At 39.8% G+C, this 13,391-nt stretch overlaps 1 protein-coding gene across 1 annotated transcript in view; it reads right to left on the bottom strand.

Moving 5' to 3' along the window:
- Window positions 1-1,180: 1,180 nt before the first annotated feature.
- LOC108761288 (uncharacterized) overlaps window positions 1,181-13,391 on the bottom strand; it is a 38,785-nt gene continuing 26,574 nt past the window's right edge. Inside the window, exons 18-21 of the mRNA XM_018507717.1 lie at window positions 9,561-9,733; window positions 7,678-7,885; window positions 3,463-3,839; window positions 1,181-2,063 (exon numbers count right to left, since the gene is read on the bottom strand). Coding sequence (XP_018363219.1) covers window positions 1,778-2,063; window positions 3,463-3,839; window positions 7,678-7,885; window positions 9,561-9,733 — 1,044 coding nt within the window. The 3' untranslated portion in view covers window positions 1,181-1,777. The remainder of the gene's footprint in view (window positions 2,064-3,462; window positions 3,840-7,677; window positions 7,886-9,560; window positions 9,734-13,391) is intronic.

Genomic DNA, 13,391 nt, shown 5'->3' on the forward strand with positions numbered 1-13,391 from the left:
CATTTTATATCATACATTTTCTCAAAAAGACTTTACAAAATAGATTTCGACAATTTACAGCATCCACATATCACTTTATCACTTTATCAAAAGCTCGATATTATTTAAAAATTTCTTAAAAATTATTTTTCTTTTTGAAAAAATAATTTTCGCCTTTTAGCACAAACTTCGCTTACCATTTTTCTTTAAGTTTATTTATATTAGCTACCGTTTCACTTTTAAATACAAGTGCCTTCAAATATTAAAGACACATCTCGAAAAAAATCGATAAATACATTTTTACAATTAGAAATTCTGACTAATTACGTTAATGAGTCATTAGTAGTCTCAAACGTACATATCTTTCTCTTATTAAAGAATCGTACACGAGAAAGAGCTATCAAGATATATCACAATCTAAAATTTCCAACCGTATTAAAAGAAAATATATATACGAATATACATATCTTCCGATCAGATATGACACTAGATAAATATCGTCAGTAGCATGCACAATGTTATTGTATATTGAAATAAAAGAAGAAATTGAAGGTGCAGAATATTTCGGGAATGACATAAATGCATGCAATAAATGCTAAAGTACACGTATACACATGCATTCAAATTCTTATTGTGCAAAGTTATATTATTCACAGTGCATGAACAACCGATAAACTCTTTTGCTACAATTAGATTCACAAATTTTTTTATATAAGATCAGTGTATATCATCATGCACGTGTTTGTAGAAAAATTTGCGTGCACAAGCCGTTTTCCGAAAATTTATGATACCTAATGTCTTTGAAGCGTAAATATCCGATATAGCTTGTATGTGTGTTTTATATATTTGCGTATATAGATGCAGGACAAAAGAAGTTGAAATAAACATTCGTTGTTAAGGAAAATTGACGATATTACAGGCAAAATCGCAGAATACTTGGAACAAATAGGAAGCTTAGCAGTATGGAATCCAAGTACTATTTCCTAAGTAAAATTCGATGTAAATGGACTCCCGTCCGTCAAAAAACTGTCAAGTCCATTTTATGTTATCAGTTTTATATTCTTCGGGAGGAAAACTAAACATTAGCCTCCAAGAAAAATAGTATGTATAATGAGTAAAATATATAATATATGATCTGTATATATATATATATATATATATATATATCTATAAATAGATGCATCTTGTTCTTGTATGAATATTAAAATAGAAGAACAGAAAATCTTTAATTGCGTTTGAGATTCGTTGCCAGACTCTGTATAAAGATTTAATCAATTGCTCAATCACGAATCTATCATTCTTTCCAGTAAAAATATACATATAATACATACTCATCGATTTACAATTAGAATATTCATAATTTCCATATACAAAGACTTCTTCATTGTTCTATTATACGTAGTTATGCCAATAGATACTGTTTACGTCATGGTAACTTATGGCCAAAAGTTATGAACTATTGTAAAAATTTCGCCCGTAAATATAATCCGTGTGATAAATGAATAAAAATAAAGATATATGTATAAGGCAGTGAAGAAATCAGTCAGTCAAGTCGGCAAATCATCTCTTCGAACGCATTGCCGAATTCAACAGGTAATTTAAAATTAACAATCCATAATACCGCGATAACGCGCGCTTGCTAAAAATCCGCGGACAGCCTTACGCCGCGGGCTCGGTCGGATCGTTAAATCCGACGATTCTCGATGCGGAAAGAATATACACATCTTATTTATTTTCGTCAAAAATCAGTAATGATCCCTGACGTCGATATTTTTCGAATACCTGCCGTATTACCTGCTCATACCGGCGGTGGCCCCCTAGGATAGCGTACTTGCAGCGTGAACCGACTTAGTGTGTTCCCAGCCTCGCAACAATACGGTCTCAAGAAATAAATAACAGCAGCGAAAAAGACGGTCAGAAGGGCGAAAGAGAATTTTGCCACTTTGCCGATTCGCTGGATTCTCACCCAACTCTGGGAAATCGGCTTGTCATCGAAGTCGTCTTTAGTCTCGCTTCTCGTCGTCAACACCGATTCCGTGTCGCTTTTTGACGTATCTGTACCGCAGATAGTTCTCTTGCGCTTGCTAAAAAAAATAGGAGAAGAAAAAAATATTTCGATGATCGAAATAAGTGCTGTTTAATATAATTACCGGATACCATGTGTATTAATGACATGTTTATATTTTACGCGGCCTAGTTTACATTATTTTATTATTTTATTTATATCGTGTAACGTTAATTTTGTTTTGTTAAATAACGCGTTAGCCGCTAGTCAGGCATATATACGAGGACTGTTTGGAGGAGAAACTTGCAGAAGTTCGCGACAACGAAAATTAATTTATGCTGTCCCACGGGTCACGATAATACGAGCAAACCGGTAATAGCAAAGTTCGTCGGAAAATCAATTTGGAGATGCATGCACGTAACTTGGAAGTTGCGAGATTGGACTTGCAATTACAGCTGGCGTTGCCCTATTCCTCCATTAGCATTACGTAAGTGTATGGTTATTTAACTTTTCTGCAAACTCTTCTCGCGTTAATTCGCGAACGGTAAGGAAAGATTTCAAACATACCGTTTCATTAAAATCTAGCTGTTTACAGTCGTAGAAGAAGATGAAAATGAGAAGAAAAAAGAGAACGTAGCGAAACGGAAGATCGTCAATCGAAGAAAATGGTACCGAGTTTTTATATCTCTTTTTATGACTCAGAGTGCGGCAGATGTTTCACGCCCGCGAAAACTAAACCTATTATCGCCACCACCGAGCGGTGATTGAACGTCCCTATAAAAACATCCTTAAAACAAAGTTAAATGAGATATACCGTAGTGATAATTGGAATCTGTAATTATATTGGTAAACATTATGAGATTGTACTCGAGAAATAAGAATAGAAGAATAAAAACGGCTTTACTAAGTTACAGACGATGGATAATACATTATTTCTCCGGCCTAATATTTTGTCAATAACACAAAACAAAATTAAAATTGTAAAATTGTTGTGGAAGACCATAATCTACTGTATGATTAAAATTTTTTATGTTTTAAGATGTGCCCTACTGTAAGAAATAGTGCAGTTATTATGCTCGCTCTCGGTAAAGTTCTTATATTCAAATGAGTAGTCGCCTAATGTCCAACGCAGGACCAACGACCTCGTGGTGCGTCCCCACACCTAAATAGTCGCCTTCATTCTTCACTTCCCATTTCGACGTTATGCAAATGAAATGCGAGCGTATAAGCAGGCAGTTCTTAAATTCTGAGTGGAGCCTCAAATGCTTTAGTAAATTCGGCGGTTTGCTTATTTATGATGTGGTTCGATTGTCACCTCATTTGGATAATATAAACGAAACGTAATAACGATTATTTAAATTTACAACTGAATCGATTGTGTTCTCCATGCTTTTGAATAGAGTCAGGTGACAAAGTTTTAACGCGTAGAGATTTGTCATCAACTACGATAAGAACTGATAAAGATCGTAGGTACTTACTCTGCGGGATAATTAATCTGGCTGGCTGTTCGTTTGATGGCACGCACATCCATACTCGCTCGTTCATGCGTACGCACGATCAGCTCCCTGCACTGCTTCTGCAAATCGCGTAGCTCAGTCTCGGCGTACTCGATTCTCTTCCAGAGGTCGGTCAGAACCTCGCTACCCGGTGTCAGTTGAGTCTCCAAGCTACGTGTAAGTCGCCGAAGCGCGGCCAATCTGCGCTCGCGCTCGCTCAACTCTTGATCGCTTCCACTGTCGGAGATTCCACTGTCGGAGAGTGAACCACCTTCTTGCGTGTGATTGCTCGCGGAACTACCGGCGAATTTTCCACAGTGCATCTCTTCCGTCGTTGCATCGTTCAGCACCGCATCATTCTGAAACACAGTTATCATAAGATGATTAGTACGATTATGCAGGGTGCTAAAGAAAACATTCAGCATTTATACACTGAAAGAAAAGATTGATTGAATATATAGCATTTTTAATTGGTTGTAGCAGTCAATTTTTGGTTGAGTTAGCCTATCGAAATCCTATATTAACATTGAAAAATTGGCTGCTGCAGCAAATTGATGGTGATCTTTTCTTTCAATGTATAGATTCAGTGTATATGCACACCATATTAGTAAGAGTAAAAAAACCTTAAATAGCGATCGTTATTTCATAAATAACAATCGCAAGTGTGATACAATATGAATGGATTGTAAGCATATTTACAAAAAATTGCAGTTAAAGCAGCCTCCGAGTTACCGTAACATTTTAAGTTATTGATCACGATGGTTAAAGAAATCTCTCAGGCGGACTACAATGAAACGATCGACGTGCGACGGATCGCGAGATTCTGATAAGTGGCGAGATATACCCGAGAGGACACGATATCGAATATTGTATAATCCACTCTTGCGCGTCACCGGAGGGCATCGAAAAGCGTATAAGACGATTATATAAAGTATAGGGAGGGAGAAAAGATGAGGGTGTAAGGTGGAAAAGCGAGAATAAGGCAGGGATGTTCGATGTTAAATTGATCACCACGCGATATGTTAACGAACGTTTTTGTAAGATTAGCATACGACTTTCCGAGATAACTAGCGCGAGTGGATGAAGATCTTTTGGATTTTTTTTCGTCACGACTCACGTGTATATAATCGTATACGTCAAGAGTGAATCAATACATTTTCATGAGAAAGATATATACGCGTCTCGTATCAGATATGTTTGCACTATGGATGTGCGATGGCATGGCGCGAATACTGGCGAAAATGCCAGTGGTAGTGGTCGAGTAGTAGACAGACAACCGAGAGAGGAAGGGTAGCTGCTGTGGAAGAAAGGGTAGGTTTAGGCTGTTTGCAACGGTGGAGACGGAGGGAACGAGCCTCCGGTAATGAAAAGCGCGATCCGCATACCAAGTAGCAACCTTCAACCTAGCCTATATATAAGTCGGTATACTCTCTGTCTCTCTTTCGCTCCCTCCCTCCCCCCCCCTCTCTCTCTCTCTCTCTATTTCTCGTATAACGGATAGTAGGTACGAAGTGAGTCGAGACGGAATCCACGTTGGTCCGAAAGACCAATCGCGCGAGAGAAAACTGCGAGGAACTTCTTATTTCCGGTTACATTCGCGAAACATATATACATATATACATATATATATGTATATATAGGTATGTGTGTATAGCGCAACAAGACGTGAAATATTTCGTATCGGACGTACCCGCGAAAAAAAAGGCGAGATAAAAAGAGTCTACTCGTTTATCTGCGTAACGCAAAATCCAACCCGTTTCTCGGAAGAAGACAAAAACCAAGAAGCGCGAAATATTTTTGCTAGATGTATTTACGTTCAAATAGTGATGTGCAAGGAAGACTTCTCTCTTATTCGCACGTGTTTCTTTAAATGTTTATTATACATGTGATTGTGGCAGGATCGAAAGCGCGATTGATAAACTGGTTTATCGTAACAAAACATAATATTCGGCGACACCGTGCACCGGCGGCTCTATACAAGCCATGGGCCAGACAAGCCTTGCTCTACCCGCGGTTGATATTAAATTTGTATTTTTACGCTGATTCCACGGGCCATTCCCGTACGTGACGCGAAAGGGAATCGTTCGGGCGATTAACGATCGGAGTTCCCTGGGGAGCCGCTCTGGCTCTGAGATGGCCAACACCCTCGATAGCAACTCGGACTCGCTGGATCCCAGCGTCGAAACTTATCTCCTTCTGCTTGCTACGCAGTGGCGGTCTCGCACATACATCGGTTAATATTTTATTTACTACCTATCAAAACTTATAGATTCTTTTTGCGAACAACGGATGCGTCCGTTAGTACGGACTTGCCGGTTGATTTTCAAGATTTGTAACGATACGGAAAATCTTGCAGTTTGCCTAATATAATCAACTTTTATGGAATTATGAAACATTTTCGAAATATTTTATAATTTATCACCACCACCGTCTCGCAGATAAAAATGCAAGGAAATAAAAAATTGCAAGAAAAAAGAGACTGTAATGTCGAGTGCTTTATCGTAGCCTTTCTTCTTCTTTGGCGCTCTCCGAAATAGAGGTGCTCCTGGAGAAGAAGGGACGGAGGGTTGAGAGGGTTGTCGCGAGGGGAAGATGAAAGAAGAGAAAGAGAAAGGGAGAGAGAGAAAAGGAAAATCGTAATGTCAAGTGCATGAAATTATTCCCTCGAGTGCTGTAGATCGGCAAGACTAAGAACTTTTCGGATTATACCGCCTTGACGGGAGTTTGAATACGTTAAAATATAGACGCGATACACATGGAAAGAAGTAGAAACGAGACGAAAGGAAAGGCTCCTATTATTGGAGTGAGAGTATTGTGTCGCGAGTCGTACGTCTTCTTGACAGGCGAAATGAGCACAGGGACAATTGGAAATTGTTACGGAGCACCTACACGCCGATACCACGCGGCATCGAGAGCAGTCGAATATAAGTGTTCAAAAATACTTTCGACATACAAATATATACTATATATAATTGAATCGTGTGTACCAATTATTATTTTTTGCGCAATAGAAAAATTAATAACGATAATTAACGGTAATTAATCGGCATGTCGTGTGATAATTTTAGTTTTCGTAATATTAACAATATTTTACACATATTTATAAAAGTTCGAATGATTTCTTACACGAGCAGGCTAGCTCTGATAGCGAATTTCCGAAGATCCGAGCAGTATGTCTTCCCGACAGACTAAACGAGCGAGTCGATCGAAAATCGCGGTTGCGGACCTGCCACTCGCTGCACCTTCAACTACTTTTCTTACGTCCATAAAGCAAAGAACCCGACGTAGAACGGGCTTGCCAAGAGATTTACTTTATATGCAAATTAGAGACGGATATGGTGGAAATAGGGGGATGTGATGGCGTTTAACGGAGACGCGATATCGACAAGTATCATCTGTCAAACGTACCCTCCGACCTGTGTGCCCCTTCCCCCTTTTCCTTCTACGAGTAACCTCCGCGTGTTCAGACTAGTCGAAGATTTATCTCTTGACGTGCGCCATATGTGGCGTTATACGTATATATACAACTCTCGTCTACGTAACATTCAATTATTTTTACTTCTTCCTAAAGTTTCGACACTGAGCTCGCTGCAGATAGTAGCAACCTCCATATAACATAAATTTTATAAAAAATTGTCTTATTTCTAAAACATTAGAGAGAAATGGTATATTCAAGATCCACCAATTGTGCTTGTTATGCTAATCGATACGATAAGAAGAAAACGTCGATACGGTATCTTTGGTGAAATCTGTACCACGCAATCTGAGGAACGCGATTTGCAAGCCGATTTAGCGTGACGTATATCGAAAATACAGGATATACAATCCGTATTATAATCTCGCTTTCCTTTAGGTAAGTTACATCCCCAAGATCCGCGACTCTGCCGATCTATGTGGGGGAATGGTTTTATGCACACAAGCGATGCCTCTGGGAACCGTTACCCCATCCACTGGCGTTGAATAATTGCTAACAGCCATCTAACCGATTGAAAATCAAGGACGCGATGGGGATATCTGATATAGGATTTCGGAAAATTTTCATAGTTCGCTAATCATAATCGTGAGTTGAGAAATGTCCAATTTAAGAAAAGATAAATCTATGTGAATTATAATTACATAGATTACTTTATAAATTTTACTGTTATTACTGTTAATTGATTGTGAAAGAATGTTAAATTTAATTGGAAAAAACAATACCTGACAATTGATGTCTTGTTCCTCGGACAAAAGCCGCGCGACGTGACAAACGGAAGAGGCAACCTCTGAAGTAACACCAGCTTGCATATCTAGGGCCATATCCAGAACTTCCAACGTGTTCTTGTCTCTCTGCAGAGCGGACTGTAGTTCGGCCAAGCGTATACCGAACTGCTGCATAGCTTGCAAAACGCACAGCTGTTGAGTGCCTCTGAAAAAAAAAAAAAAGTGCGGACGTATGCGTTAATGTGAGAATCATGCATTTTATTATATTTTATATTATGTCGCAGAAAATTTTTTCTAAATTGCGCAATGATAATAATTTTGTATAGGTGTAAATAATAATATAAACTAATAGTATTAACTATACTTTATAAATTAGAGGTTCTTCCTGTTTCATTTTCGTTTATTTCCTATAAATTATTCATTACTTCTCGAAAGGGTGAATATAAAGAACGCGAAGCAAATTTGGGCAGAAAAATCATGTGAGTCAATACAATAAAAAACGAAAAGAGGGTAAAGCCGTTGCGCAAACATTAAGACGTCGAATTATTAGTAGGCCCTCCCTTCGGCACTATCGGCAAATAAAAACACTTTATTCCAGGTCAATCTGTGAACGTCCCTAGCGAACATACGAATGAATCGAAGTAGGTTGATCTGTGTGTCCCTTTTTCGCATTGGCGTATCCATCAGAAAGGTGAAGAGTCGATATATTTATAAGACTTGCATATTTTACAACGTTGATAATGATACATATTTGATAACATTTTTTTTTTAATGAATTGCCGATTAATTGCGCGAATAATTCAAAAGGTTCAATAATTGTTCTTTGTGGAAATCATCTATTAAAAATAGAAGTGTCTCTTCGTACCAAACGAAGGGATAGGATTGACCTCTGTAAATCCCAATGGGTCAGTGGTAAACCCCTTTTTGAATGGCCTAAACCCCTATCAAAGGGGGAAATCGAATGCTCATATGGAAATTAAAAGAGGGTTGTAATGATCGCGCTAACTATTCGTCGTTGCTCATCTGAAGGAAAATATTATGGCAAAAATTATTGTTCACATAATTTTCTAAAATTATGAATTTATTCAACAAAATGATAAAGAATTTCTTATAAATAATTTAATTTCGATATTGAATAAATTTTAATTGTGTGTAGAGGGATCACTATTAGTTTATAAAATAAAATAGATTTTATTTTATAAATTATAATAAATAAGATTCATGTTTTTTTTATATTTTACCGATTTTATCGATAAAATAAGAATAAATGTTGTGATAGAAAAATGCAAGAAGATATTGCATCGAGCTGTCCCTCCCAAATCTCGATCGATTGCTTTTCTGTTAGAACTGTCACTCGGAAAAGGTCCGTGATTAAACGCGATCTCCGTTAAAGCTAGTAATCCCACGACACGGGTCAAAATCCCAACGAGGAGAGCCCTTACTGGCGGTACCTATGCCGCTCTCGGTTTCCGCTGTTTGCTTTAGTGGCTTCATTACCTCTCAAAATATTTGCCTAACGTCACACGTCGGCCAGCAAACGGCCAGTCGATGTGATCCAGTACCAACTATTCTGTACGGGATGTACCGTTGAACTTCGCAGAGTAGGAAGGGCATTCTCCAAATTAATCAAGAAAACTACTAAACCGTTTTCTCGCTCGTTACTGTCGCACGATTTTCTCAAAATAATCTGTCGATTATTAATACGCTCGCATTCACGGAGGGCGCATACTTTCTAATTTATATTCGTAAAATAATTAAAAATAACGAAATAATGAATAATGAAAAATATTAATTTGCGGCTTCGCGCGAATATTTTGTTCGCAGTAGTTGCAACAATTCTCTTGATTTTCGAGAATTCATTAAGAAAAGCAATTACTCACTTTTGGAACGTTTCGTCCCATATCCTGTAAAGATCCGCCACACCATCTTTGAGGGCTGTACAAATTAACGGCGCAGAGGCACCGAGATCGGTACGCGGAGATGTCAGTAGATGCGCGGAGGCGTTCAGTGTGGCCATTGCTGCCTTGCGGTCCTTCAGAACAGCCAGCTCGGTCTGCGAACATAAAATATACATTTTTAGTAGCTGGCTCGCTTGCCTAACTCAAACGAATTACCCGCGGTGCAGGGGCAAACGCGCAGGGGTCGCCCGAGGGTGAAGGTGATGTATAAAGTGGTCACAGGCTAAGAATCCGGCTAAGAACGGATACACGTGGGATCTAAGTGAGTTTTATCGCGTATCTACCGGATAACTTTCTTTTCGTGTCGATCGATCGATGCAGCATCGCATTCTGTGTCTTTCACTTTTGTATCTATCCAACTAATTATCGAAATAAAGTATAGATATCCTGACAAATATGTACAATGGAGAATATATTATATTTTTCGGGAGAGGTTTGGAAGATCCATTTACGATTGATCACGAATCGCTATTTCCATCCAGAGTACCAAAAATTTTATGAAAAATATTAATTTTCGCCAGATGGAGCACCAAATTATTAAATTGCTTATTAATTTAATTTGTGATATTACTATAGTAGTTTAAGGAGGTTCTCGCGCTACTTCCTAGCCAATAGACAGTTTATTCATAATAATACGTAAAACAATTAAAATAATGAAATAAAAATTACTAACAGTATCTTGTGTCATTATACATATATAATTATTGTTAATTTTATATGATACTAAATATTTTCAAAATGACAAATTAAAAGTTGTAAGATGCTCATTTGATGTGCATCGTCCATTTAACATAAATTTCTTGTAAACTGTACGGTTTAAAGGAAATTTTACGAGAACAAACTTAAGTGTTTACTTTATAATTATAACAATTTTTTAATTGCTAACTTATACGCAAATGTCTCAATTTAAAAGAGAATAACTACAGAATAAGGTTATACCTCCAACTTGTTGTAATGTAAAATTCTATAAAAATTTAAAATTAAATATCTTCGAAATGGTACGGTAAAAGCCAATGAAATTTTTTTCTAGATATTATTGATATTATTAACATTTCTATTACATGTATGTTATAGACTTGTCTTATATTTCATCAAATGCGAGAACCTCCTTAATTGCGTTTGTAAGTCCGAAAAAGTATTTCGGCGCGCAGTTCAAATGACTACATACTTAGTATATAAATTCACATAGAAATTATTTAAAAAGTATCTAAGATTCAGCTTCGTAATAGACATTAAAACTCTTACTTGTGTATTTCCATACACGGTCTTTTAATACGTAGTTATTATTATTAATTGTTGTGCTCGATCGATGTGAGAGATCGACCAAACAAAGACATAGCACGGTAGTAGCGAACATTGGTATAGTTCTTTCGAGGAGAAGGAAATTACTTTGAAAGAACGGAAGAAACGAGAGAGGTAGAGGATATAAGACGCGCGAGATGACCGCAAGGGCGAGTTTTACGAGCTTCCCTTCGAGGTCTCCTGCTCGTCACGCGATGAGCGAGAGAAATGGAACGGGAAGAAGAGGAACGGGCTCTCGTTTTCGTTCTCTTACGCCCTGTGTCGCCGTCGTAAACCCGGGTTTATTTATGCGGTCCTCGTCGGTAGCGTCCCGCGGTAGGACGACGGGGATGTGACAACGTGACGTGGTTACTGCATCGTGTTTCCACAACCCTTGTACTTAGCTATGCTGCTACTGATAAATACTCGTTCGCTTTCGTTATTTCCTCTTCTCATTCGAAAATTATACTCTGCTCGCGATCGATGCAGAGTATCTCTTGTATTTGTGTCCATATTGGAAAAATTGTTTCAGAAACTGCCACGGCATTCGCCGCAAGTCGCTGGCAGTTAGCTGGTTTTGTTTGTGCCGTCAAGCGGGGCAAATCGCGCGATGAAAAGGAGAACGGTCCCCGCGACGCGGTCGGTATTGCAAAGTGTGCGGCGTGGATTTGCCCCGGTGTCCGGCGAAAAGTGGCTGTCATTGATATTCCGGGCGCATAGCAAAGGCAGAAGCGACCGTTCCCCGCTTCTACCCCTCTTTTCGTAACCACCCTGCTACGCTTCTCTTCGCCGCGCCGCCATCAGTATCAACGACGCATAACCAGCCCCTGCCACCGACTATATAAACCCTCCTCGCCTCTACCCTTGCGGCTCGCAGACACGCACATTCCGATCTAATTCAATTTCCAATCAACAGCCAATCAATTGATTCGAATTCGGTATACAGAGCGGCCGCTGTGCGTTCGGGACTTGCATGCCTATGAGGCTGCCTGCCCTCCATACCACCGCGCACGTACCCCCCGTAAAAGTAGAGAATTAGCTTTTTACGTCTCGTAATTCCGCGGTACTAACTGGAACAGAGATACACTGCCGGTATTCTAATTGTGCCAAGATCTCCCCGCGGCGTATCATGTTCCGCGCGCGCGGCTCCTTTCGCGATGGAACGTAAGACCGAATCTTGCCGGGATAGACGTCGTGATAAGAGAAGAAATAGACAAACTTTATTTTAAACAATTTTACCAACCACCACCTTTATACATATAATAAATATATGTACATTTGACGCTAAAATATTATTATGCGTATAGTTGTATGTTTCACATGTGATATTATTATATACTCGTATATGTAAAATAAACAATTCTCTCCGAAGATTAATTTTATCAATTATTTACACTGGACGCCATAAAATTATCACGTAAAATTAATTTTGTGGATGAAGCAAACATACGTTTGTCCGATATTACGCAATAACATAATCAGTGGGGTGACGTGCTTCATCGAATCGCGTCGTATGTTCGGCCCCCACACCATTGCGAATGTACGTGCCCCGCAGGATGGACGCGTAGACCCAATTGTGCCCTGCTTAGCAATGCATAATACATAACGGAATGTTCAATTCTGTTTCGCGCGTGTCAGTCTGCGTTTGTTCGCGCCGTTGCGCTTTTCGGAGCTGCGGCCTGCATGTCAATCGCGAACTCTTCACGTGCGCGGCGGACAATCATCCGCGATACGTAATCAGCTTGTTGACGGTGTTGTTCACCTCTCTCGTGCACCCGCGTACGTATATACACTACTACATCGGCGTTTGGGTATTCCGATTCTTTTCGCCGGCTACTTCGCGGCGTGTCCTGCACGAATTCCCGTTGAGAGACCGTGTAACCCTCGTAGTGACTGGACATACAACATCACGAGTCTTACGACCGCATCAAACTCCCTCGCTATCAGGGACTTTGACGACGGTAAAAGCATGAGAGAGGTAAACGAAAAAAAGAAAAAAAAGAGGAAAAAAAAGAGGTAAAACAAGAGTGTGGTTCTCGCGTTCGGACCGGCGTGGATTGGCGCGAGCTACACGTCTCGTGCATAATGCAGCAGAGCGACGAGTTCACCCGGCAAATGTTGGACGCTAATACATCTTGATGATAGATAGGGAGCATGTGTTTGGTCTTCGCAATGAGGCTGGGGAGGGCGCGGAGGATGTTGCGGGGGTGCGGCGGCAGCAGCTTCCGCGGTGTAGGGCGGAATGTGCCGGGAGGATCGAAGGGGGATGGAACTCTCGGGGGGTGGAACTCCACCGAGCGGGGTTAGCTAGGTTCGCCGGTGTTCGCTCTCCGCGCGAGTTGCGATGCCAAGCACGTCGCCGTCAGACGAGCGTACGTGCGACACGACTACGCTTTTACGCCACTACCTCTGCCTCTACTTGGTTCCTGACTGCTCTCTCCTACTCTCTTTCTCTACCTCCCCGTCTCCGCC

The sequence above is a fragment of the Trachymyrmex cornetzi genome, unplaced genomic scaffold (genome assembly GCF_001594075.2).
Source record: "Trachymyrmex cornetzi isolate Tcor2-1 unplaced genomic scaffold, Tcor1.1 scaffold247, whole genome shotgun sequence".
Lineage (NCBI taxonomy): Eukaryota > Metazoa > Arthropoda > Insecta > Hymenoptera > Formicidae > Trachymyrmex > Trachymyrmex cornetzi.